This window comes from Harmonia axyridis, chromosome 5 (genome assembly GCF_914767665.1).
Source record: "Harmonia axyridis chromosome 5, icHarAxyr1.1, whole genome shotgun sequence".
Lineage (NCBI taxonomy): Eukaryota > Metazoa > Arthropoda > Insecta > Coleoptera > Coccinellidae > Harmonia > Harmonia axyridis.
Window position 1 is genome coordinate 21,447,071 of NC_059505.1, and position 27,814 is coordinate 21,474,884.

Genomic DNA, 27,814 nt, shown 5'->3' on the forward strand with positions numbered 1-27,814 from the left:
ACATAACCTTGGTGTGGGGGTTATGTAATGTTATGGAATATTCGAGAGAATATTTTCTCTTGAATATTGATTCAAGTAGAGCCTTTAAACTAGTATAAGTGTTTTTTTTATCTAAAATTTTCCTTAACAAATAGGATTTATGAATCAGATTTACCGGCGTGAACTTGGTAGCCACTTTTCAGCAGCCGAATTAATTTCAGCAGCCAAACAACCAGTGGTAGTAGTGTCGGTAGAAATTAAAACTAACGAAACGATGTGGTTTGGGCTGCAACGCAAAAATTTGATTCTTGAGTACACTTGAACGACTTCAATCAAGTATTTATGACATTTCAATGCACAAAAACATATTATAGATGAACGTGAATTATGCAGATCAATTAAACGACGAGTAATAAATACCAGTATTTTCACAAATGAAATATTGAAAAATGTTTAGCCAAGTTGATATTTGGTATAGTTACCCTTCACAGAATAACATATCCAAAGCACCTTGATTTGCAGGCCGTCTAAGGAGTAGCTTACACTTGTGAATTTCTCGAAATTTCTACGAATGTCCTTGTAGAAAATGATTAGCCAAGTTGATATTTGGCATAAGTACTCTTCAATAGCTACAGAATAATAATGATATATTGATTCCTCTACAGTCATTGTAATATACAAAGAAGAGAAGACAGGTCAAATGCAATTTAACACAAAAAAAAAGAAAGAAAGATATTTCAACTTGATAAGATGTGTCTGCAATTTTGGAAATGTTCATCTAGGCTATATGGTTCACTTTTAAGAAGGAAATTGATTATTTCTTTTTTGAATATTTCAATGTTGCTTATAACATGGAAGTTCTTGGGTAGGTTGTTGAAGATCTTCATGCACATATATTCTGTGCTGCTTTGGGTGAGAGATAAATGTCTTCTAGGGTACATGTATGGGTATGTTCTCCTAGAGGTGTTGTGATTTTTGAATTTCTCAAACAATTTCTGGTTTTTGAGAAGGAATAGTGAGCATCGAAGGACATAAATTGCTGTGAAAGTTAGGATACCTGCATTTTTAAAAACACCTCTGCATGTATCTCGATATTTCATATGGTACATAGCTCTGATGGCCCGCTTTTGAGTCAAGAATATTCTATTATGTAGTGTGCTATTTCCCCAGAATATGATTCTATAAGATATAAGCGATTGAAAATTGGCAAAGTACAGTATTTTCAACTCCTTTTCTCGAACATGATGTTTCATAACATTGAGTGTATAGATTACTGTATTCAATTTTTTATTCAAATTTTCTATATGTAATTTCCATTTTATGTTATTATCCAGCCAGATTCCTAGAAATTTGACTTTTTCAGCTGGTACTGTCTTTATGTTACTCAATGTTACGCTGTCAGGAATGGTGTATTTTGTTCTCTCTGTGTGGAAAAATGTGCATTCTGTTTTCTTTGTGTTCAAAATAAGTCCATTTCTTGTACACCAGTTATCGATTTGGCCAAAGATGATATCAGCATTTTGTGTGACTGTATGTACCTTTTCTGCAGATGCTTGGATGTTAGTATCGTCTGCATAAATTGTTATGTTGGTTTTGCATTGCTTTACGATATCTTTTATTATCTCTTGGATAGTTACCAGTACAGCTGGAAGGTCATTGATATAGGCTATGAAGAGAAAAGGTCCTAGGATACTTCCTTGTATAACTCCCATCGTGACTTCTTCTTCTGAGGACATATATGTTAAATCATTGATCGTTATTGTGACCTTTTGTGTTCTATTCTCTAGGTAACTTTGTAATAATTTCAGTTGGTTGTCTCTGATGCCATATAGTTCTAATTTCCCTAGTAGTATTGTGTGGTCAACACAGTCAAACGCCTTTGTTAAGTCCAGGAACAATGCCAGAGGAATTTGTCCATCATCAATTGCCTCTATGATTTGTTGCAGTAGTTCGTATATTGCAGTTTCTGTACTTTTCCCATTTATAAATCCATGTTGATGAGCGGATAGCACTTTAGTTTTCTTGAAGAAGGATATTAGGCGATTTGCCAGTATTTTCTCGAATATTTTAGACCATGATGTTAACATATTTATTGGACGGTAGTTTTCTAATTGTTCGATGCAGCCATTTTTGTAAATTGGTTTCACCAATGCCATCTTCAAGAGTTCTGGAAATATTCCTTCTGTGAGTGATCTGTAAATCATGTGAGCAAGTGTATCTGCGATCGGTTTGATGGATTTTTTTATTATGCCCATGGGAATTTCATCATATCCTCTTGACGAGTTGTTTTACATTGACATCACTGTTTTTATTATTTCTTCAGATGTGACTGGGAAAACAAACATTGACTTTTCGTTTCTCTGGATTTTTGTGTAATCTTCAACTTTAGGGAGATTTCTACTCAGATTGGGGGCCATATTGACATAATAATGATTGAACCTATCTACAATATTTTGGGGATTGCCAGTTGGAACAGTTGGTGTAGTTTCTTTACTGGAACTACCTTTCAAACTATTAATGATTTGCCATGTTGTTTTTGTTTTATTGTTTGATGATTTTATTTTTTTAGAATAGTAGTTTTGTTTAAATTCCCTGATTGCTCTGTCATATGTTTTCTTGAGTTTCTTATAATCCTCTATCAGTTCTGGCCTCTTACTTAAAGCAATGAATAGAATATCTAGTTGTTGTTTGATATGTTGAATTTCTGGATCTTTATTGAACGGAATACCTGGTCTTGGATTTATTTTTGTAGTTTTGTAGGGAAATGATATTTCAAATAGGCTGTGGTATGTGGAGAGGAAGAGGTTCCACATATCATTCACTTTTTTCGTTTGATAAATATTGGTCCAATCTATCGCTAAAAGTTCTTGGTTAAATTTGCTCACCGCTTCTTTGTTATATTTTCGGGTTTGTATTATTTTTGGTCTAATATAATTGTTGTAATTTAGCTGTTGTAATTTTTATACTCTGTATAATAAAAGTGTAGGAAATGAATAATCTGTAGACAACGTAACTCTTTTATTCGTCAGCCACCATACATCGATATCTATATATTAGAACATTCACATGCTCGACTATCATGCTGCTGTACAATGCGCATGATCATAGAAAGAACGATTACACATCATTTACATAGCTGTATGGTTGGTTGCAAACTTAACTAAACATCTTTCTATAACAATAATTTGGGGTTTTATCCAATTTAAACGTAAAGCATTGGACGAGGTGATCTGATACATGTGGTTGTATGATGGAAGTCGTGCCATCTTCAATATTTGTACAGATGTTGTCAATACATGTTTCTGAACTGGGTGTTATTCTTGTTGGCTCTTTGATTAGCAGTTTCAGTTTATATGTGTCCAAAATAGACTGCAGTATCTGAGTGTTCCTATTTTCTTCATTAAGCACATTTATGTTGAGATCGCCTGTAATTATAAATTTTTTGTTTTTTTCGGTACTTAGTTTCTCCAATATTGATGTAAGTTTCTCAAAGAAGATGTCAATTTTGTCTGGATATGTGTTTGGTCGATATATACATACAAGAACCAGTCTTGTATTGTTTTGTCCTTCAAATTCCAGTGCTGAACACTCTAAGACATAAGGTACAGTATGATTATTCAAATCTTGTCGCATTTTACATTTGTCTGATAGATTATTTCTAACAAAGATTGCACAACCTCCATGTCTGTTTAGCTCTCTGCTAAAACTTGTAATAAGTTTGTTTTCCCTGAGGTTATGAGCTATAAGTTGTTTCTGCGACATCCAATGTTCGGTTAATGCCAGAAAATCTGTGTTAGTTTCTTTGGTGAAGTGCTCTAGGCTATTTGTTGACGTACTCAGTGATTGGATGTTTATGTGTGCCACTGTGTAATAATAACCATGTCTCCTCTTCTTTGTTTGGGTGTTTTCATTTTTTTCACTGCTCTGATTTTCGAAATAAATTTCGGAATGAAAATTCCATTATGAGTACACCCTCTGGACACATTTCTGCACAGCATAATGATTTGAATGCTTGTTCTGTGGGAACGCCTACACTAAATGCAGAATTTTTGCCTTTGGTATTTAGTTTTTTCACCCCCATTCCATCCATTTTGTGGGTCTCCTGTAGGTAATCTTTTATGTTTTGTTCTGTTATGTCCTTTCCCTGTATTTTTCCGACGTAAATCCATTTCTTTTTGGTTGCCCCTTTTATAGTTGAGCTTTCTATTTTTTTGTTTCCTGTGCATATCAAATTGTTCTTGTTATTACTTCGATTTTTGTAACTTATTGTGAGCCATTCCTCCGCTTTTTGGCCTGTTTTATTAGATGCAGAATTTTCGCTACTGTTGTTTTTGACGCTCTGTTTGTTTACATTTGATTCTTTTTGCTTGTCACTTCTGACTTTACTTGTCATCTGCGGTAGTTCAGTTGTCATTTCAGCATAGGTAGGTGTAGATTTACTGTTACTGTTTTGTTTACTTTCAGTTGTGTTTTCTTGATTCGCGTTGTTTACTTTCCTTATCTCTTTTTTCTCGTTTTTTTGTGTTGGTTTTTTCACTTTGTGTTTTGATATTTTCTAGTAGTAGAGCATTATTATCCATTAATGTTTTATTCTTTTCTTGGCTTTCTTTGAGTAATTCTTTTGAGTATGACACTTCCATGTTGATCAAGTTGTTTCTACCCTGGATTTCTCTTAATTCTCTGGCAAGTTTTTCGATATTACCCTCTTCGTGCTTGCACATCGTTGATTTCTGGTTTGCGGATTGTTCCATACATTTGGGGTGAAAAATTTCACAGCATTTGTAGCACTTTATTGAATCTACTACTTTTTTCTTGCACTGAAAGCATTTAAACTCTAATTCTTTGCAATTTTTAGTAGCATCGTCTTCACTAACGTCATCGTCGTGCGCCATTTTTATTTATCTCTGAAGTACATGGCTTTGCAGGCCGTCTAAGGAGGTCTATGTGGAGGTCTACAAACTAACAGTAGGGGCAACTGCTACGAAGAATTATTGATTTTTGCGATATTATCAAATCTCATCCGAATACGATGGCGAAATTTGTGAAACAACTAACAACGTGCTCAAAAATGTATTGAAATGGAGGGATACCATTTCGAACTTTTCCTGCTGAACTGAAACTATTTTATTTATTTTGTTTTTGATTCATTGTTTTCAAGTTTTTCAAATATTTTCAATTTATTTGCTGTTTTTGTCCTATTCTTTATCCAGTTTGTTGATTAGAAGTTCTCCTAAATAATTCTTTGTGGTTATAAAAAACAAAAAAATCATGATATCAACGTACAGAGAGATCCAATATTCACGAAAATAGAAAAAGTCTGAAATTTTTCTAGTCCGGATATGATTTATTATTAATTAATTTATTTATTTAATTTATTATTAATTTCAGAAATATTGAAGGAAGGCGATAGTAAAGAGTGACAAAACTTCAAAAATTGAAATTATTCGGTGGATCAATTGAAGTGTTATTGAACTCAAAAAATTTCACTATTAAGGAAATGTTTATCGATCACCCTGTATGACCGTGCCAAACGGAGATTTAGAATTTTCATTATTAATTAATTCTTTGTCGTTACGAAAACGAAAAAAAATCATTATGTTCAGTACAGGGTGATCCAATATTCACGAAAATAGAAAATGTCTGAAATTTTCCTAGTCCGGAGCTGATTTATTTGATTTCAGAGATATTGAAGGAAAGCGATATCAAAGGGTGGCAAAACTTTAAAATTTTAAATTTTTCGGTCTATCAGTTGAAGAGCTATCGAACTGTAAAATTTCACTCATGAGATGAACATCACCCTGTATATCCCAAACGATAGCACTCAGGCGATTAAAACCTCTTCATTCATGGTTTCCGTTTGTCGCATTCTTCCCGGGACAACCTGTATTTTAATTGTCCACACTAATTGAACTGTTCATTGATCTATTTGCATTACTGAGGGAGAAATCCATATATTTCGTCTTTGATTAGTTCAATGTCAATTTATAATTTTGAAGCTATAATTTAATACTCTTTAACCTTCAACTGTAAAGTTCTTTCACACTTTCCCATTAGTCTCCAGAAATCACTAAAATGGTGTCACCTGCATATGATACAGTCAATCCACCTATATCCAATTTCAACAATGAATTCACATATAAAACAAACAGTATCAAAAAGCTGATTTCGTTAATATATTAGGGTGAATGTAACATATGTTTTAAAATAATAATACCTCTCATATCTGCTGCCATTAGAAATAAGGCTGTAAAGACAAAAGTAATAGTTTTGAGATGAGGACACAAACGCGAATAGTTGGGTTAATAACGAGGTTAATAATTACTTAAAAAGTGGTATGGTTGACTAAACGTTGAGAAGAAGCTAATCTTTCGGTGATATACCTTCGGATTAGCCCAGCTAATGAATTTTTTATAGTTACTGCATACTGAGATTGAAAACAATAGACAAATTTGCAATAGATTGTTGTGTTATTTATACATCTCATCAATTTAAGATTGAATATTGAACCTAGGTGTAAGTTTAACTTTCAACTTCATTTATAATCTGATGCTGCTCTGTTTTGTAGAAACTGTTTTGGTGCTCTTGAGACGTCTTATAATGAAAGAAACATCCATAACATACTTACTGTTGATTTACAGATATATGATCCTTTTTCTGGCATATTGAAATAGTCATTGAAAACAAAAAATCCTGAAATAATCACATGCGAAGAGTCTTCATAGGTCTTTATAGATGATTGTAATATCATAGTGGCCTTGAACATTTTTTAACTTTTTTCACTGATACTGGTTACTATCCCATATGATAAATTTCCGAAATTGATAATCCTTTATTTTGTATTATCGATTCCCCAAAGATCTATTGTGCATCCCGGTGCTGTTTACCATCCAGTCCATAGTATCTCAATGAACTTTATCACCTTTCTGGGGGCTACATTCATTACTTGTTCTGACTGTAGAAACCAAAAGCCAAGATGTTGAGCCTTTTCCGGTGAACAGCTTCACATTCGCATAGCAAGTTTGGTTGTCTCGAAAAGTGTCCTCAGACGCTTTTCCCATGTTTTTGACATGTTCGGTTCCGTGAGCGCGCCCGTCAGTTTCCTCAGTTCCTGCTTGTGAGTGAGAGAACTTTTTTGGTCCAATTCGTCGAGTAATGAGATAAGTGACTTAGCTTATTTTTGACCATTGATTGTCCGCCAGAACGCTTCAAGAACGGTGATTTTGACGTCGAAGACCAGCATGGCGGTGGAAGAGAGAAGGTTTTCAAAGATGCAGAAATGGAGGCATTCCTTGATCAAGGCTCCTGTCAAACGTAACAAGAATTGACAGGATCATTTGGAGTGACGAAACAAGCCATTTCAAAACTCCTGAAAATCATGGAAATTATTCAGAAACAAGAAAATTGGGTCCCGTACGAGTTGAAGCCGAAAGATTTTTATCGGAGTTTGTTTGCTGCTTGTGAGGCAAAGACGGAAGGGATTTCTGCATCGCATTGTGACTGTATACAGAAAATAGGTTCATTACGATAATCCCAAGCGTAAAAAATCATGAGGATATCCCGACCATGCTTCCACGTCGACGGTGGTCAAGATAAACTTGGAAACATTGAAATGGTTTAGTCCTACCCCACCCGCCGTATTTTCCAGACGTTGTTCCCTTGGACTATCACTTGTTTCGATCAATGGCACACGGCCTGGCTGACCAGCACTTCTGGTCTTATGAAGACGTAAAAAATTGGATCGAATCGTGGATCGTTTCAAAAGATGACCAGTTTTTTCAACGCGGAATTCGTACGCTGCCCGAAAAATGGGAAATAGTAGTGGCCAGCGATGGGCAATAGTTAGAGTAATAAATGTATAACCAGTTTTTCACAATAAAGCCTCGAATGTCGGAAAACAACGGCGGAAGTAAAGTTGTACGCCTGTGTATTATAATATATTTATTTACTTATCAGGGTTTTGACCATTCATGTGGAAATTAATATAAAAATTGAATAGTATATCGATTGTTTAATATGAAAAAAAAGAAGACAACTACAACACAAAATCTAATTTGGTCTTTGAACCCTTCGAAAACCTAGTAATCACAGCGTCCTCGTCAACATCAATGTCCCTGTGAATGTTCAGGAGGACTTAACCAAATCCGATGCAAATCTGGGAAAAACCAGATAGAAAAAATCCCAGTAAAATTTGCCCAAACAAAAAAAAAAAGGGTTATAAAATCATCAAACATTGAAACGATTAGGTCGAGCCGAGTGCCGTCAGTAACTGTTACAGCCGACAGTTTTGAAACACGAAACATATTATGCCTGTTCTTTTTCTATTCAAATCTCGGAAAAAAATTCAGATAGAATAATTCCAAAAAAAATTGCCCAAACAACAACAAAGGGTAATAAATTCATCAAACATTCAAAGGAGCCGACAGTAACAGTAACAATTACAGCCGACAGCCGTAATTACATCTGCAATTTTAGTTGAAACACGAAACATATTATGCCTGTCCTTTGTCCAATTCAGATCTCGGAAAAGGTTTCAGATAGAAAAATTTCCATAAAAATCTGCCCTTTCTGGTCCACCAATAACAGCCATAACAAGGGTAATAAAATCATAAAACATTCAAACGGGCCGACAGTAACAGCTGAAATTACATCTGCAATTTCAGTTGAAACACGTTCTTTAGGGATGAGGATTGCAAACAAGGTTCCAATGTTTTGGAGTTATATTATTTATATATTTTGGAGTTATATTATATTAGAAACACTAAGAAATTTGATATATTATTATATTTGATATTAACAACTAATATTAACATCTTGTGGATGGATATTTCAATTTATTAATAAGAATAATAATATTTCATGACAGAGGAAAAAATAAGAAACATTGAATTCATGTAAAATTAACATTTTTCTTCAAATAAATATTAAAAACGCATAAAATAATGAACTGATTATGTTCTTAATATTGAAACAAACTGAAAAGAATTTCATCACTTAACTAAGAGAAAATTATAAATACAATTATAAAACTATAGGTGGTAATTGCATTCATTTTCGGGTAATAGGACCAAAATATGTTTTCGTTCTCATCTCGATAGAAAAGTCAGTTCTTGACCCATTTCAAAACTGTTTATTCTCCTTGTAGCTAAACAACAGGTTATAATTTTCACAATAGCAGATAAACAGGCAAAACTTAAGAATCCCATAACAATGAAAAATCTGAGTTGCGACAAGGAGGATGCTATTTTTTTTTCCATGTTAATTATTATAGAATTGTTTAGAAAAGGATGTTCGTTTTTAGTAATGGACTTTTCATATTCGAGACTTTGGTCACCTTTGGACATATTGTTTCCCATCATGTTTAAATATTCATATAAGGTTTTATTGAAACTGAGAAATTCAAATTTAATTGAGTTATTTAAAGATTTGAGGGAGCTTTTTATGTTCTCTTTCAAGTTTTCGAGTTTCGTTTGCCCTGTTGCTGAATGGTGTAACAAAAATTTTTCAAGAGTTTCTGAGAGATTGTTGATCTGTGTTCTCGAGTTTTTCCAATTCGAAACAAAAGAATCAGTTGTTGTTAAAATAGTACTTTTTGACATTGCCTCAATATATGCACATGGAAGACCGTTTATATTTTCAACCGTATAATTTGCTTCATATACTAGAGAAAAATTCTTCATTTTTGATTGTTTGAACATAGAAGAAACGTCCTCGCAAGAAAAACTATTTCCACCCAAAAATACTTTTTCACAATGATCAAAATGTATCAACCAATCCTCATTCCAATGGTTCAAGTTGTTATAACTAATATCTAGGATTTTTAGGTTGTTCAATGGAATAAAAACATGTGGACCCGTGTCATTCAAGTTTGTTCTGCTGAGGTTTAGGTATTCTATGTTTTTCACTGCGCTGAAAATTCCAGTTTTGCATTGGTGTATATCGTTCTGTGATAAATCCAATTTTAGGAGGTTGCTTAATTTTTCGAACGCATCTATTGGTATCTTGTTTATCTGATTATTAGACAGGTTTAATGTTCTCAGGGATTTAAGATCTCCAAAAAAGTCCAAACTACTGAGATAGTTGTAAGCTAGGTTTAAATTTGAAACTGCATAGGGAAAGCAGGATTGTTTCAAAGAAGAAATAACATTGTTTTGCAAGTATAATGAATTAACATTGGAATATGAAATACACTCCTCGATAGTTTCTATGCTATTATGATTCAAGTATAGAGATTCTAGCTTGTTTAATTTTTCAATACTGAAATTCAAAACACTAATAAAATTATGCGATAATATCAAGTACATGAGGTTCACCAATGGATTTAATAGCTGATGTGCTAAGGAAGTAAGTTGGTTTTTGCTTAAATCAAGGTATTTTAAAGAGATCAAGCCAATAAAAGCATCATCATCTATCGTTTTCAATTTATTGTTGTGAAAATCTAGTGTTTTGAGAGTTGATAAAGTGGTCAGACAACCAGCTTTTATCTTTGATAACTGGTTAGACTCCAGTTGTAATATTTGGAGATCGTTGAGGCCTGTGAAGGCACCCACTTGTAAATTCTGAACTCCAGAGCTGTTCAAATAAATTTCTACCAAATGTGATGCTTTTTTGAAGAAATTGAAAGGTACTGTTGATATATTACTGTGGAAGAAGGTTATATGTTGGCAGGGGTTTTCAGGGCAAGTGCTGCCACTAAGCAGGAAACCTTCACTGATAACAAAATTGAAACAATCTACATATGCATGTGAAACGCCTGCTGCAACCTCTGTATATCTTCCTCGCCAACCGTCCCATCTTCGATCTGTGTGATAGAACACTGTGCGTTGGCAATAGCATTCATTAATAGTCATCAATAAAGCACATTCGTTCTCGCATTCAGCACATTCCTTGGCAAATGATTCTAAGAACGAATCAAAATTAATGAATAACATACTGTATAGATTTAATATCCATCCCTTTCTCAAATCCATCATTGCATGAAACTCCCTGTAAGTTAAACAATATTCTTATGTGATGAATTCAATGACGAATATATTAATGAGATCAATGATACTCGACTACAGAACTTTCGTAACACGGTTCAATATGTGTACTGTTTTTTCATTCATTTTTGTATTTGAGGCTATAATACAAAATCCATTCAATTTCAAATTTTTATACACTATAATTTATTCTTTGCTCCTTCAACTCTAAATATCCAAACAAGTGATGAAAAATATATAAAATTATGAAAGTAAAAAAGGTCAACGAATGTTGAGAGGCGGGATTTGAATACGGGATCATTCGTTCCGAAATCCAAGTAAGAAATTCAAAAATTCATAACTTGGTATCTATCAGCGCTGGGACTTTGTGGTAAAAAGTATTGCATTCTGTATCATCGTAGGAATGTTTGTTTCGAATTTCATGATTATGATAAAAGTTTTCCAATTTTGTTTGAATTTTTTGCCTTCTAAATTCAAAGATCGTGTTCTCGCGCTTAGATCTATGCGGCATAGCAAGCGATTATTGTGCGGGTTTTGTAATTGTATCTCATCGCCACTTCGACACAAAAAATTACTATAACAATAACTGGAGTTAATTTGAACAAGAGTGAGAATACGTCAACTGTAGTATATAGTCCTGAATGGTCTGTAGTAGTTTTAATCTAATGTCAGTTGTTTTGTACTGAATGTCAAATAAATAAATGTTTTGTCATTGATTCAAACGCTGTTCATCGTAATATATACTTATTAAAAATAGTATATATATCCACTATAATACAATATTATAACTGGTTATGGGCCCAGCGCCGATGTTCGACAGCGGAAGAATTTGAAGAAGTTGTTTTGGAATTTTTTGAATTTTGTGCAAACAGTTCTATATAATGACACAACCTAGTGAGAATACTAATTCTATTTCGACATTCACTACTATTCCAGTCGTCTCTTCGTCTGTTCCAAATATAGACAAATTAGAGGGACATAGCAACTACGCATCATGGAAATTTGCCATGAAAATGAGTCTGATGCTGGAAGGTTTATGGGAAATAGTCACCAATGGACCAATGAACAATACAAATACCTTAAACAAAGACCTTGGTAATGAGGCTTTAGCGAAAATAGCGAAAATAGGTTTATGTGTAAAACCTATTTGTTACGTACATATATGTAAGGCTACCACATCCAAAGAAGCATGGGACAATCTCCAAAAAGCTTTCGAATCGAAGGATATGAACAGAAAGTTCGATTTACAAAGGCATCTCTTCAGAACCAAACATACTGACTTCAATTCAATGGAAGAATATATTGGTAATATAATGTCTACAGTGTACAAACTTGCTGATATTGGTGTTACCATTGAAGGCTTTTGTTATGCTGAATGGACTAAGTTCGGAATATGAACCTTTAGTTATGGCTCTAACATATAACAATTTAAAGCTTTCATCAGATGAAGTGAAAACGAAGCTGATAGGGGAAGATGCAAGAAAATCATCCCAAGAAGAAAGAGATATTGGAGGAGCAGCTTTACATTCCAGAAATGTCCAAAGGAAAATCACAAATAAATTGACCATATTCACCGTCGCCATATTGTTTTGTGACAATACCAACTACCCAGTGTTCCCAACGAAGACATATTGAGTTTACTAGAAAAATTCCACAATATAAAGTTTATAAGTGAAGTTTATGTGTACCTTTTCTGGCTGCTACGCCACATAGGCTTGTTTGGGACAATATTTCGCAAAAATTTCACCTTTTGGAAATAAAAACATTAGTGAAAGACGGTTTTATGAACAAATTAACTGTGGCCGAGTGTATAAATGAAGGCTTCGCTCCATTTTTGGAAATAGTCAGTGGAAGAATAATCTCTATGACTGATAGTATTTTTGATATTAGCGGTATTTTTCTAGTAAACTCAATATTTCTTCGTTGGGAACACTGGGTAGTTGGTATTGTCGCAAAACAATATGGCGACGGTGAATATGGTCAATTCAAAATCAAATGTTATTCTTGTGGAGAAGAGGGACATAAAAAGCCGGATTGCCCTAAAGCAAGGTGTGATACAAAGGTGAAAAACAATTCCAGAAAAGAAAGGAAAACTACTAATAGCACATTGTTAGTAACTGCAATGATGACAAAGAATTCAACTTCAGATTGGGTCATTGATTCAGGTGCTACATCTCATATGTCGATGAATCAAGAATAGATGTCTGACTTCATTGAGGAATCAAAAAATTATATTTCCATTGCAAATAATGATCGTATTCAATCTAATGGAATAGGAAACGTAACCATGGACTTTGATCAATATGGGGGGAAAAGGTTACGAAAAATATTTCCAATGTATTGTATGTACCAAATCTTTCTACAAATCTTTTATCGGTTAGTAAAATGACCGAAAAAGGAAAGAAAGTTTTATTTGATAAGGTGGGCTGTAAAATTTTCGATGAATCCGATTGTGATGTAACAGGAACTGTTGAGTTTACTGCCAGTTTGAAAAATGGATTATACGTTGCTGATCAATATATTGATTCAGTGAGGGCACTATCAGCAGTAACTTCAGATGCCATCTCTCATGGAGATGGCATAAACGTTTAGGTCATCTGAATCGGAGAGGAATGAAAATGCTCAAAGAAGGTTTGGTTACAGGAGTAAATTATGTAGAAGAAAACGACAATGTATGTATTAAATGTCTTGAAGGGAAACAGACGGTACAGAAATTTCCTACAAAGAAATCTAAAAGAGCTCGTGAGCTATTAGAGCTTATCCACACAGATATATCAGCACCTATGGAAGTTTCATCCTGGGGTGGTGCTAGATATTGCCTGATTTTCGTAGATGATTTTAGCAGAAAGGTTTTTGAGTACATGCTGAAGCATAAAAATGAAGTTTTATCCAAATTTAAAATTTTCAAAAGCTTAGTAGAAAACCAGACCTATTATAAGATTAAGTGCATTCGCAGTGATAATGGAACTGAGTATATTAATTCCGATTTTAAGAAATTTTTAGAAACTCATGGCATCATACATCAAACAACAATTCCGTATACACAACAAAATGGGGTGGCTGAACGAACAAACAGGACATTGATTGAAAAAACAAGATGCATGCTGTTTGATGCTAATCTCTCCAAGAAATAATGGGCCGAAGCTATGAACACTGCAATTTACTTGAAGAATAGATTCGAGAATAGATCTCCAACTGCAGCAGTAAAAAAATGCGGTTCCTGAGGGAGTTCGGTAGAATCGAAATATAGATTTATCTCACTTGAGGATATTCGGCTGCAGAGCTCAAGTTCATGTGAAAAAACATTTTAGAAAGAAGATGGATCCTAAATCATGTCAATATATGATGGTAGGATACTGTGAAAATTCAAAAGGTTATCGGTTGCTTGACATAAAAAATCCTAAGAAAATTATTAAAGCACGCGATGTAGTTTTCATTGAGTCAGAAAGAATAAATTTTCAAGATACTCAACAAAATAGTATTTTGAGTGAAGAATGTGAAACGAGGGAAATTCAGATTCTTTCAAATCTAAATGAGGATAGAATTGTGGAAGGAAACCTTAATAACATAAGGAATGATGAATGCATATCTGAAGAAAATTTTTAGCAATGAGATGGAAATTCATCAGAATGAAATCACAGTTGAATCTCAAAATGGAAGACGGTATCCAGAAAGAGAAAGAAGACCAAATAGATATGATGATATGGAATATTCATTTTTTGCGGAAAATAACCCTTTCGATCCTGTCGATATTGCAGATGCTCTTTCAAGGTCTGATAAAATACTGTGGGAGCAAGCAATAGAGGAAGAACTGACGGCTTTAGCTGATAATGAGACATGGAAGCTTGTTGATCGTCCTGAAGGAAAAAATGTGGTGAAATGTAAGTGGATTTTTAAGTTGAAGAAATCTGCAGATGGCAGAACACAGCGTCATAAAGCTAGACTGGTAGCAAACGGATTTTCTCAAAAATGGGGAGGAGACTATGAAGAAACATTTGCACCAGTGGTTAGACTTTCAACTAAAGACTATTGTTCGGGTTAGCTGTAGAAAATAATTGGGAGATTGATCATATTGACATCACTACTGCATTTTTAAATGGAAGTTTGCAGGAAAAAATATATATGGAGCAACCTCCTGGATTCAGTGAGGCAAAAAAGGCTAATAAAGTATGTAAACTTGAGAAAGCTATTTATGTTTTGAAACAATCAGCTAGATCTTGGAATGATGAAATTAATGATCTTTTGCTGAGTATTGGTTTCGAGAGATGCTCCTATGATTCCTGTGTTTATATAAAGAATGATGAAGGCAAATCAGTTATAATTGCTCTTCATGTAGACGATTTTTATATTTTTTCGGAAGACAAGAGCAAGACTCAAAAGTTGAAAGAAAAAATTGGAAGAAACTTCAAGTTGAAGGATCTTGGTGAAATAAAAGAATGCTTGGGAATGAAGATCACGCGAACAAAAATAAATATTTGTCTCGACCAAAAGAAGTACATAGAACAAATTTTGAAGAGATTTGGAATGGAAGACTCAAAACCGATAAGTACTCCACTGGAAGCAAATTTGAAATTGGAAAAGGCTGATAAAAATGATACCCTGTATCCATACCAAGAGCTGATTGGTGCATTGATGTATGTATCAGTTTGCACTCGCCCTGATTTATTATTTGCTACAAGTTTTTTGAGTCAATTTAATAATTGTCACAAGAAGGAGCACTGGAGTGCAGCAAAAAGAGTTTTGAGGTATCTTAAAGGAACTATGGACTACTGCTTATGTTTTCAAAAGACGGGAAAGTCAATTCAAGGATTTGTCGATGCCGATTGGGGTGTATGTATTGAGGATCGTCGATCGTACACCGGTTCGGTAATGATTTTCGCCAACGCAGCTATTAGTTGGCAGTCCAGAAAGCAAAAAAGTGTTGCACTAAGTACTACAGAAGCTGAATATATGGCTTTGTGTGAGGGAGCAAAGGAAGCAGTATATCTCAAGGGATTGTTAACAGAGTTGTATCAAGACTGTGAGACCATTAATATCTACAATGATAATCAAGGAGCAAACAAGTTAGTTTACAATCCACTATTCCACAACCACACGAAGCATATATCTATCAGATATCATTATGTGAGAGAACTTGCCAAGGATAATGAAATTTCTGTTCATTATCTACAGACAGAAGATATGCCAGCAGATATCTTGACTAAATCCCTATTCAAGCCAAAACATTCATTTTGTGTTCATGAATTAGGATTGAAAATTATAAAATGAAGTTTATTTCCATAATGATATAATTATATTCTGATTCATTTTTGCCATTAGATTAAGTGAGGGTGTTAGAAATCCGTTCATTTCTACAGTCCATTCAGGAATTATTGACATCGAAGTAGGCCATGAACGTCTAGTCGCGGCTTTATTTCTGGTTACAAAAATATCACTAAAAATTGCTATGGTTCATCATAGAAATAACCAGTTCAGATTATTTTCATCATTTTTGTATCCGAAAGATCCTGAATTTTCGAAATTACGGTTATTACGAAGGGACGCATACAGTCATGATTTCATAAATTGAAATTCAGATTATGTGACGTAAAAATATAGTGAAATGCTATCTCATTTCAAGGAAATCCAATGAAGAGATATCTATTCATTTAAGAAAGAATCCCATTGAAGATCATTGAAATATGCATATTCCTTTTAGCCAAAGGCTCTTCAAAAATTATTGCATTACTGATGGACACTGGATACCAAACTACTTGCAAAATTCTTATCAAATAATTCTTATGGATCATTTTAACTGTGGTGTCCAAACTGGTGAAGAAAATAGAAAAAACTGGTTGATAAATTTGAATAATGTAGCTTAGTGAATGGAAGAGCCATATCATAATAAGACAGAAATAAAATTCAAAGAATCCATTTAGTATATGAAAAATTTTGATGACATCACAGTTGTACTGTAACTTTCAAAATTGGAACCAATTTATCAGACGATGTGTAAATTACTTTCTAAAGTCACTATTTATTGAAACTGTTCATGATATGAATGATTGATTAAACTTGTATGAAAAATTTAGGTACTATTTGTACTCGAGTTTTCTGTTTTTTATTGAAATGCTTTCATACTAGTTTCTGTTAAATTACATAAATTATTTTGCCCATAACAGCTTTAACTCGCTCACTAAAAGCATTTTTGCATGAAATTATTTTTAATTTGTGAATTTTAAAATTTTATTGCATTCTATTATTATCTTCAAGTGGGTAAGAGGTGAAGAAATTCTTGAAGTTACTCTTCTGAATATATTTTTCGATTGAATACTTAGTAAAAATTCTATAAAGCAGTTGGAATTTATTAGATTTCCGGATTACTCATTGAAGAACAAAAAACAGATATAACAATACTCAATTTCAATATAGGATATAAAAAAACTATAGATGCAATGCCAAGACTTTGTTTAGCAATCCAATTATAAAATAATTCTCTCTTCATAGATTCATATAATCCTCATGATGACCACTGTCAAAACAAAACATCCAGGTAAAAATCCAAATATCCAGCATTCAAAATAGTGCTCCTTCTACTTTTACCCTTGAATATACTTGAAAAACATTTTGTTTTCTTTCTAGAGTCTACTGTTGAATAATGCTGGCATTTTCAAATAACCAAGTTTCCTCCAGATAAATGAATTTCACATTTTGTTGCAAATTTGTATTCACCATAAAATCGTACTCAACTTATTATATTTTTCGTTTATCAATAAGAATTTTCCTTTTATTAACTGTTTTGAACTTGTAACCAATTGAGTTTATGTAATGTTGTTTTTGATTGATTAAAATCCAGATGCTTTTTGGTCAAATTTCATTCATATTGGTTGCTTTTCGCTCGGCTTTTGGTAACAATCAAATCATTCAATGATTCTTTGAAGGTGAAATCGTATTGCACAGGTTTTCTTCCACTAATAATCAAGGTTGTGATGACTTGCCTTCTTCTTTTTTCAAACAGTACTGTGAGAAATACTCAAATAAACTAATCAATGTGTGTTTGAAATTGATTAATTGATACAACATTTAAGTTCCAAAATTTCTTCGATCAAAACCAATAACACAAACAAACTGAAATCTAACCTCCTGTCAATGACATTTCCAATGCCAACCCGAAATCTGCAATTCAAAATGTTACTGAATGAGCCAGTACCAACTTAATTTCGATTTTCCAAAGCCACCCGGGATGTCAATAATTCCTGAATGGACTGTAGTAGTTTTAATCTAATGTCAGTTGTTTTGTAATGAATGTCAAATAAATAAATGTTTTGTCATTGATTCAAACGCTGTTCATCGTAATATATACTTATTAAAAATAGTATATATATCCACTATAATACAATATTATAACTAAAAACCCACCTTATTTGTATGTTGAAAATAAACTCGGTAACGAGAAGATCGTAACACCAAGAAGAGGTATGATTGTAATCAGTGTTAAGAAGTTTTATCCTGGGCGTAAAAACGTTGAAAATTAATGATTTATTTTCGTTTAAACTTTTGGAGAATTTATTACTCAACTGATACCAGAAGAGCCATACTGTAATTGAACTTACATCAGGAAGTAGATAGATAATTTGAATCACAACCCACGCACAAGTGTCATACTTTTGTGGGAGATTTATGTTTGTTCATTCATTAATTAAGATAGAATTGATGTTCATTATTTTTTGTATTTCGGAATGAATAAACATTATTATTATTATTATATATTATTATTATATTATGATAATGCACGTGACTTATCTCTGCGGAATGAATCACTTTTTTGTTTCTATTTTGATCATTCACAAGAATGATGAATTCGTATCATTCACAATATTCAAACTTCAACTCATCGAGAATTCTCCAACGAGACACAAAAGTCGAAATGATAACTATGTATTTAATGCAAAAATCCGAATGACAATTTCAAGCCTCATATGAAATTTCATTCACATTAACAATTTTCATTGAATATATCAATTCAGACAAGAAACGTCAATGATTTTTTCCGCATATTTATACTTATGCTGTAGTTTGTACAATACAATATTAATTAAATATTACAATTTTAGTTCATTATTTGGGAATTATGTCCTATTACTGCAGATGAAATCCGATCTCATGAATGATCTGATCCTGTTCCTATTTTTTGATAATTTTGATGCTCTGCAATTAGTTGTAGATACGGTTAAAAGAGTGTGCCCTCGAATGTTCATCAATGTACACTACTCTTCTCTCTAGGTTCTTCAGTGCAGGTTCATTTAATTCTGTGCGGAAATGGCTTGATAGATTCTTCCAATTTTTGGAAGAAACTTTGGTATTGCAATTTAGAATGAACTCGCAGATTTTCCACAAAAAATTAATAGTTGTTGTTTTATATCACTTTATTTGAAAGGTTTATCAATCGTATCTCAATTATTTCGATGATGAATTCCAACAATTTTTAAATTCACATTCTGATGAAAAAATGAAAAAAACCAGCCATTCAGATTTTTTTCAAGAAAAAATTACACTCTCTCGTGTATATCAATTGGAAAATTCAGAGAAGTGATTTTTTTGTACTAAATTTCCTCGAAAACGGGAGATTCTATGAAAATAATTCAGGAGACCTTTATTTTTAGTAAAACTCTGTTGATTGTAGAAATGGAATAATTTTCTCGAAAAAAAGACAGTGGTGTAAATTTTCAATAGGAAAAGGATTATCGCATATTGATATCTACGCCACTGGATAATTTTGTTGGTGATTATTACCTAATTCGAAACACTACATATCATCTTGACTTCAATACATTAAAATTAGAACAATGGATGTCATAATAGAGTCATAAATTATATATTTTTTTAAATCTTCAATACCCTGTATCTCGAAAACGAAGCTTGTTAGGATATATGTTTAAATAAACTTTTCTTCATGAAAAACGTTGTTCTATCCGACGCCAAAGTAATGGAACTAAAATTCGGACTATTCTGCTGTTCCAAGACGAATCGAGATTTCGAGTTTAAATCTCAGACTGGATATAAGGGAATTTCACAAGAATGTTTCGTATTATTTGCTCCATTTGTTGGAGATTATTTCACCCATATAACCAGAAGAGTATGACACTGCCTCCAGGAAGTGAACATTGAAATTTTCAAGTGGCCCTACTACCTAAGACTACCTTCTAAAAAAAGAACAAGCCCAGAATTATCACTTTTTTGCCGGTGAGTGTATGAACATTCAAATCTGAACAATGTTATTTTAATAGGTTCTATATTGTTTGATATCAAGCAATGAAGCACGACATTTGCATTAGCTCCGCATTATAATTGTTCCTCATTCAAATAAAGCAGAGAGATACTTTTTTGACGAAGTGTAGTGGCAGTTTTCTCTTTGTCACTTCCTTAAAGCATTAGATACATAATGCACTATCTATTTCCAATGAAATTTTTACCTGAAAATATGAAATTTATGGATAGAACAACTTCTTCTTCTTCGTCACCCTTTCCTTATCCACTCCTGGATATAGGCCTCTTTCATGTTTCTCCATGCTGTCCTGTAGACATCTTGCAGGACCACCTTAGGCAGATACAGAACCGGATAGGAGACCACGGATGATGATGAAAAATGATAATCTTCATCGCGGCGGAGAATGTTAGATTGTTGATTTAGATTGTTCCTTTATTTTTCCTATCAATTATTTTTTATATTTATCATGTTTGTTGGACAGAGACCAGTCAAGTAGAGTTTTCGAATAAAATTAGACCGAAAACGTCACTTATTATAGTTATCGAATTTTCCCGTTTTAAATATCGAACCAGCTTAAAAAAAGAATCCTGGAAAACATTCAGAAGTCAAGTTGCAGACGTCAACATTGGTCCTTCGTTCCTTAATAGAAAAAAGTGTGAAAATTTGAGTAAACCAGATGAGTGATATTGCCGAGACTTCGAGAAGTATCCCGATTGAAAACGTTCCACGCCGAAGCAGCAGAATTCGAGCAAAGACATGTGATTTGACGAGACAATGACTAGAAATAGAGGTAATTCTTTACTTTAACTTTAGAATATATTAAACAAGGGGTAACCACCGGTAATGTTAAAAAATCCGTAGGGGTTAGAAAAGCAGATATTCAAGATACCATTTCTAGTCCAACAGAAGATTCTGAATGAAGACCCGGTTTGAAATTGTCGAAAATCTTCTCAGACTGAGAAAAGACTTGAAAGGCAAAGCAAGAGAATCGGTGAAAATGTTATTGATATCGTACCTATATGGAAGACCTGAGTTCATCATCAAATATCTTATCAAGTTCGATCTACACTTACTCCTAGAGATAATACACCTGAGACAGTTGAGAAATATGCTACATCTTTGAATAATTTAGTTGGTGCTGTGAAACATCTCGATAACGATGTCTGCATCAAAAACCCTATTCTATTGGAGGAGTTTGTATCTAATCTAACTGAACTTGAAACAGCAATGGTCTATGCAGGCTATCAAACTTCCTCAAGTTACCCTCTTGGAGTTTTCAGAATGGTTGAAAGAGATAGGAAGAGCAGCTAGTCTTTTTTACAATCCGACCGTGAAACCAGAACGATTTCATTCAAGGAAATCTGAAACTGTCTCGACATTCGATGACAAGAAAGGATTGTCAAAATCCAGAAAATGTGTGGTGTGTTCTGAGACGCAACATCAATTGGAAAATTGTTCTTTGTTCAAAAACATGACAGTGGTTGATAGATGGAAAATTGTCACACGAAACAAATGATGTATATCGTGCCTCAAACCAAATCATCGTGAGAATGAATGTTTCATGAAGAAGGAAAATATGTTCAGTGAATGGTTGCAAATTGAAACATCATGGTGTGCTTCATAATATTAATTCAAGTCGAATCACAGATTGTACTACTAGAGCACAGAGAATAGTTAATGAGAATACTTGAGAAGAATCCTTTCACATTCACAGAATTCGTTCTGATGACATAGTATTGTACACTTACCTGTTATCATAGAAGGTCAGAAAGGGAAAACTCCAATTTAGAGCACGTTCACATGACAAGCGCTCACCGCGTTGAATGAGCGCTTGATAATTGTATACCGTTCACATGGTACTCGCTTGCCAAGCGCTGAACGCGCGTTGCGAATTCAGTTTGTATTCTATATTTTGGTTTGAATCTTGATTCAGTATCAGATTTAGGTGAAAATTAAACTTTTTTAAGTTTTGATAAGTAATTATAGATCGAATAGTTTCTATTATTCATCAATTAAAACTGGCTTTTTACTGAGGCGTATTTGAAAAACAATTGAAAACATGTATTTCAGTAGAAAAACATTCATTTTATGAAAATAGAACTAGAGTAACTTTTTCTAGTTACATAGTAGCATATCTTTCAAGACAGAGAAATTCCAGCATCCGTTGGCAACTTCGTCGACTTTAGGAACGTACTCAACAATGATAGATACCTTATACGTTATATCGTCACGTACAGGCTCACGCCTCTTATCTGTGATTATATGTTTATACCCTGTAGCTTACAGAATAAACCATATTATTATTATTATACAAAGAAATAATAATATTTCTTTGTATCGTAGTGTTCAACTACTGAATTAATACCTAAAAGGTGGTGGAAAAAACCCCTGGATTTCTAGGGAAGTCAATGATTTTTTTAAAGTTTATTCACATCACTAAAAGTAATCTACATTCCAAATATGGTTATGCTCCGACCCGTACTTCCGGAGATACGAATTTTCGAAGTTTAAGGGTTGAAAAAACTAGCACTGGATCCCAAGGGAAGTCAATAATTTTTCCACAGTTTATTACATCGCTAATAGTAATCTACATGCCGAATATGGTTATGCTCCGACGTGTACTTCCGGGCGTTTCTGTCAAACAGTCTGCTGGAAACGGTCTGCTAAGTTTACACCAGTTTATTTTCAAACGGACGCAAAATTACATCAAATGTAGAAATTATTTGTCTACTATTTATGCAAAAAATAAATGTTTTTTCCTTAAATTTCAAAATATCAAAAATAAATATAACACAAGGACAATATCATATAATTTTCCAAAATGTAAATTTGAATTCAACACAAAAAGCAGCATGAATACAGTTGTTTAAAGTTCTTCAATAGCCTAATGAAATCAAAGAAATAAATAATTATAAACCATTAAAGAAAAAGATATTTAATTTATTGTTAAATTTAGAACCATATAGTATAGATGATTTCTGCTGTTAAGTGGTAGGTGAATGTTATTTTGATACTATTTCTCTTCATTTGTATTTGTTCTAAGTGTATCTCAAGATTTCTAACTGAAGAGCCATTAGCATTTTTATGTGGTCACATAATATATTTTTTTTTCTTCATTAGCATCTCCTTCACAGGATATGATGACGAGTTCTTCCCAAGCCTGTCTCCTTGAGTTTTTATCTGAATATACACTACTTGTCATGTCAGGACAATTCTCAATTTCATCTATGAATAATTCAGTATTAGGAGCGTCTGGTTCCATTTTGAAATATTTCTGACCGAACGGATCGAAGGAAAATACGTAAATACGTCTCTAGCATCTATCAGCTCGTGCAAGTGCTAGATTTTTCTAGGAGGTATTGGCTCATCTGATGGGTTACATTAGAAATCTATGATCTCAAAGCGCGAGCCAACGCGCGCTTACTACGGTCAAGCGCTGGAACAGCGCTCAACGCGCGCTCCATAAAAGCGCGCGTTGGCATGTGTACGCTTCGAAGAAAATTCATGTACTTGTAAACGCGCGTTGAGCGCATATCATGTGAACGGGCTCTTATGCTTTATTAGACGAAGGCTCGACGGTTACATTGCTGGATGAAAACATTGCTGATAAAATTGGAGTTGACGGTGAAATCATTCTTCTGATGATTCAGTGGACAAATAATCAGATTCACAAAGACGAGTGTTCAAAAGTTATTGATCTAAAAATTAGGGGAGATTTCAAAGATTCTAGAATGTTTTCAATATATGGTGTGCGAACTGTTAAAAATCTTAATCTACCGAGACAATCTCTTAATATGGAGGATATAATTCTAATTTTCCCGAATCTTCAAGATATTCCTGTGAAGTCCTACCAAGATGTAAAACCAAAATTATTGATAGGTTCGGATAATTACGACTTGACAATGCCAAGAAAGTGTATAGAACCAAAAAGGTATATGCCAATCAGGGCCACCTTGACTAAATTGGGCTGAGTGATAAATGGACAATTAATCAGAGGGAGAATACAACCAGCATATAATTTTCATATTTGTGAAAATGATACCGAACATGATCTACTACATGGCATTGTAAAAGAATCTTTCAAACTAGATGAAAGTGGATTAGCTCTGAATGACATCAATATTTCTATTCGTGATCATTTTTAGATCGGATGGAAAAAATGTCACGACGAATCGGAGATCGCTTCGAAACAGGACTTTTGTGGAAAAATTACAGACTGACATTCCCAGAAAGCGAGACGACGGCATTCAACAGTTTAAGATGCCAGGAGAGAAAGATGGATAGGGACAAGAAATTTGGACAAGCATATTGTCAGAAATTCAAAGAATATCCAACAAAAGGATACCCAAGAAAAGTACCTGAAGAAGAAATCGTTCAAGAATCAAAGACGATTTGGTACCTGCCACAATTTGCAGTGAAAACAAACAAGGCGAAATACGTATAGTTCTTAATGCTGCAAAGTCATACGGACTCAATTTCAATGATATATTGAATCTAGGACCAGATCTTCACTTTTTATCAAAAACGAACAGAATTCGTTGAAAAAAAAATCGAGAAAAAGGCTAGGTGTGAAAAGAACTCGAGTGGAAAAAAGTCGAGAACTTGAAACAAATAGCAAGCAATATTTTTGCCACTCAACAAGGTGAAGACATGGTTAATTGTCAATATATTCTTGATGAATTCGACTATATGTACAGAAAATACGGAAATTGTTAAGAGACAGAAAATGCCAGTATTGTGACCATAAACTCTACAGAGTATGGATTTCCGATTGGCTGCAACAAATAGCCATCCTGGTAAAAAACAGAAAATAAACCTGTGGGCAAATCTTAAAGCAGAACGAGAAACAATTGAGGACAGTCGAAGATCTACTCGAGCAGTTCGAGGTCGGCAGGATGCAAATAGATAAACTTAGCGATTCCGCAAAAAATCTTCATCACATCACTGATGGAAACCCACGTGAGCAACCAGCTGCAACAATTAATTTCAAGGTACGAGGTGGAATTGAATATCACGTGTTGAAGAAGATCGAGAACAATTACAACCAGCACAAGGAATACGCTGATAACTTGGAGAAGAACAGCGATTGGATAGATAAAGCCAAATAATTGATCAGAGTGTGCTCGGAAACCACATCGCTGACCAGTAGAGACATCTTGCAGGACCACCTTAGGCAGATACAGAACCTGATAGGAGACAACGGATGAAGATGAAAAATTATATATTCTCCATCGCGGCGGAGAATGTTAGATTGTTGATTTAGATTGTTCCTTTATTTTTCCTATCAATTATTTTTTATATTTATCATGTATGAGTTATTGGTTTGAGACCTTTTTTGATGATGAACTATTTTCTTGACAGGGTTGAAGGTCAGGTTGTTGGAACAAAAACCACTTCTCAGACCATTGCCGACATGTTTCGATTTTATTCAAAAATCTTCTTCAGGGCTCTATAATAAATTACAAGATTTTTTTTTTAAAAACACTAATAAATAAATCATGTTGGAATATACAATGGGAAATTACAATTGAATAAATAATTACATGAATATCTGAACAGTACAATGCAAAAAGGAATTTTTTAAAAAACGAATAGTGAGAGAAACACTAAAAACAATCCAGCCCAGCATACAGGTACTTGATGATTTTACATTAAAAAGGGGAAACCAATTACTTACAGTCTATTTGCGGTTTTTTTGTCAGAATCATGAAATATGTGAAATAAATATCACTTTTTGACACCATCAAATTATAATCTAAAACGAACGAAATGATAAAACGGGAACAGACCTCTCTGATAATACATATGTTATAAGTAAATAATGAATAATGTTTATATCTACATACATGACATTGACATTCAATTCGAATAATTAGTTCAAGTTATTTTTCTTTTTATTTTGTTGATGAGATAGTAATAGGCCGTATTCAAACTTTCAATGTCTGTTCTCCTGTTATTGGATTTTTCATCTTGTCTAATTGAGATCATTTCATGTAGTAAGCTTTTCTTTAAAATTTTTTGGTGTCCTAATATTTTTATTGAATCGATGTTGAAATCAAAAGAATGGAGTGTATTTGACACATGTTCAGCTAGAGCGGTGTTGTTCTCCTTTTTTTTTTTTTTTTAGAGGGTTGAGTATGTTGAGGGAATCTCTCTTATGTTCAGAGATTCTGTCTTTAAGATATCGACCTGTTTGTCCTATATAAGTAGATTGACAATCCTTGCAACAAATCTTGTAGATAACATTACTCAACAATTCTTTTTGAGTTGTACTCTTTAACCTTGAGAAAAGCTTTCTGTTTGTGTTATCAGATCGAAAAGCTATGTCGACACCAAGCGATGAAATAATTCTTTTGATCTGCTCAGATAAACCCTCAACGTAAGTCAAGGCGTAAAATTTTTTGTTTTCGATTATTTCGTCTTGAATCCGTTCTCGATTTCTTCTGTAAATAATTTCTTCAATAATCTTGGTGGGATAGTCATTTTTCTGTAAAATAGATTTTTTTTGGTTCAAGTTATCTTGGTGAAATTCTGGAGATGACAGTTTCAGAGCTCTATTTTTCAAATTGTTGACAATATTAATTTTCTGTGTGATAGTGTGTTTTGAATTAAAATTTAAAACTCTGCCTGAAAAAGTAGGTTTTCGATACCAATTATATTTCATTTCATTACTGCGTCTTATCAGCAAAACGTCCAGAAAAGGTAAGGTGCCCTCCTGTGATTCGATTTCAATGGTGAATTTTAATCGTGAATGTACGCTGTTAACCACAGTGATGGTCTCATCTGCCTTATCGGCTGGTATCGACGTGCAGATATCATCCACGTATCTCTTAAAAATAGGTGTGTAGAAGGAAAGTCGGCCTAGAGCGATCTTTTGAATTTCTACCATAACAATGTCAGCCACCACAGGAGCAAGACAGTTCCCCATTCCAAGTCCAAAAATCTGTTTATAGTATTTGTTGTTAAAGATAAAGAAACTATTTTCAACACAAAAATTGAAAAGTTGTAAGAATTCTTGCATTGATAGGGTTGTATGTGGCTCGATTTGATTCCACTTTTTCTCTATTAATGTAATGGCAAGATCAATAGGTATATTTGTGTATGAAGATGTTACATCGAGAGAAACCAGAATATAACTATCTGGGAGGATTACATTTTTTATATTATCTATGAACTCGAAAGAGTTCCTCGCGTATCTTTCATCTTTGTCGAAGGCATAGGACAATAGATTTGATAAGAATTTGGTAAGATTGTAGAGGGGACTCCCAATATAAGCAACAATAGGTCTTAGAGGATAACCTTCTTTATGTATCTTTGGTGAAAAGTATGCTTTAGGACATAAACCATTATTACATTTTAAGAACTTATAAGTGGTTTCATCTATTTTTCTTGCTTTGTATAAAGAGTATACTATCTTATTAAGTTTTGCTTGAACTTTTTTGGTAGGATCTTCAGCTAATTCACAATATGTTGAGGTATCATCCAAAATATTCATCGCTTTCGAAATAAAATCCTGTCTTAACATAGCTACCGTTGTTTTGCTTTTGTCAATGTCATGTATGTAGATATAAACATTATTCATTATTTACTTATAACATATGTATTATCA

At 33.6% G+C, this 27,814-nt stretch overlaps 3 protein-coding genes across 8 annotated transcripts in view; 1 reads left to right on the forward strand and 2 right to left on the reverse strand.

Moving 5' to 3' along the window:
- The window catches only part of LOC123680373 (multidrug resistance-associated protein 1), a 140,672-nt gene that overhangs the window by 24,955 nt on the left and 87,903 nt on the right, over positions 1-27,814 (forward strand). The window lies entirely within an intron of this gene.
- LOC123680376 (toll-like receptor 13) lies at positions 8,746-18,677 on the reverse strand. Its single transcript, XM_045618255.1, has 2 exons — positions 18,357-18,677; positions 8,746-10,962 (listed from the first exon to the last, which is right to left on the reverse strand). Exon 2 carries the CDS (start codon positions 10,947-10,949, stop codon positions 9,063-9,065), a length of 1,887 nt encoding a protein of 628 aa, XP_045474211.1. The 5' UTR covers positions 10,950-10,962; positions 18,357-18,677; the 3' UTR covers positions 8,746-9,062.
- On the reverse strand, positions 25,598-27,286 carry LOC123681084. Its single transcript, XM_045619294.1, has 2 exons — positions 25,883-27,286; positions 25,598-25,654 (listed from the first exon to the last, which is right to left on the reverse strand). Exon 1 carries the CDS (start codon positions 27,224-27,226, stop codon positions 26,291-26,293), a length of 936 nt encoding a protein of 311 aa, XP_045475250.1. The 5' UTR covers positions 27,227-27,286; the 3' UTR covers positions 25,598-25,654; positions 25,883-26,290.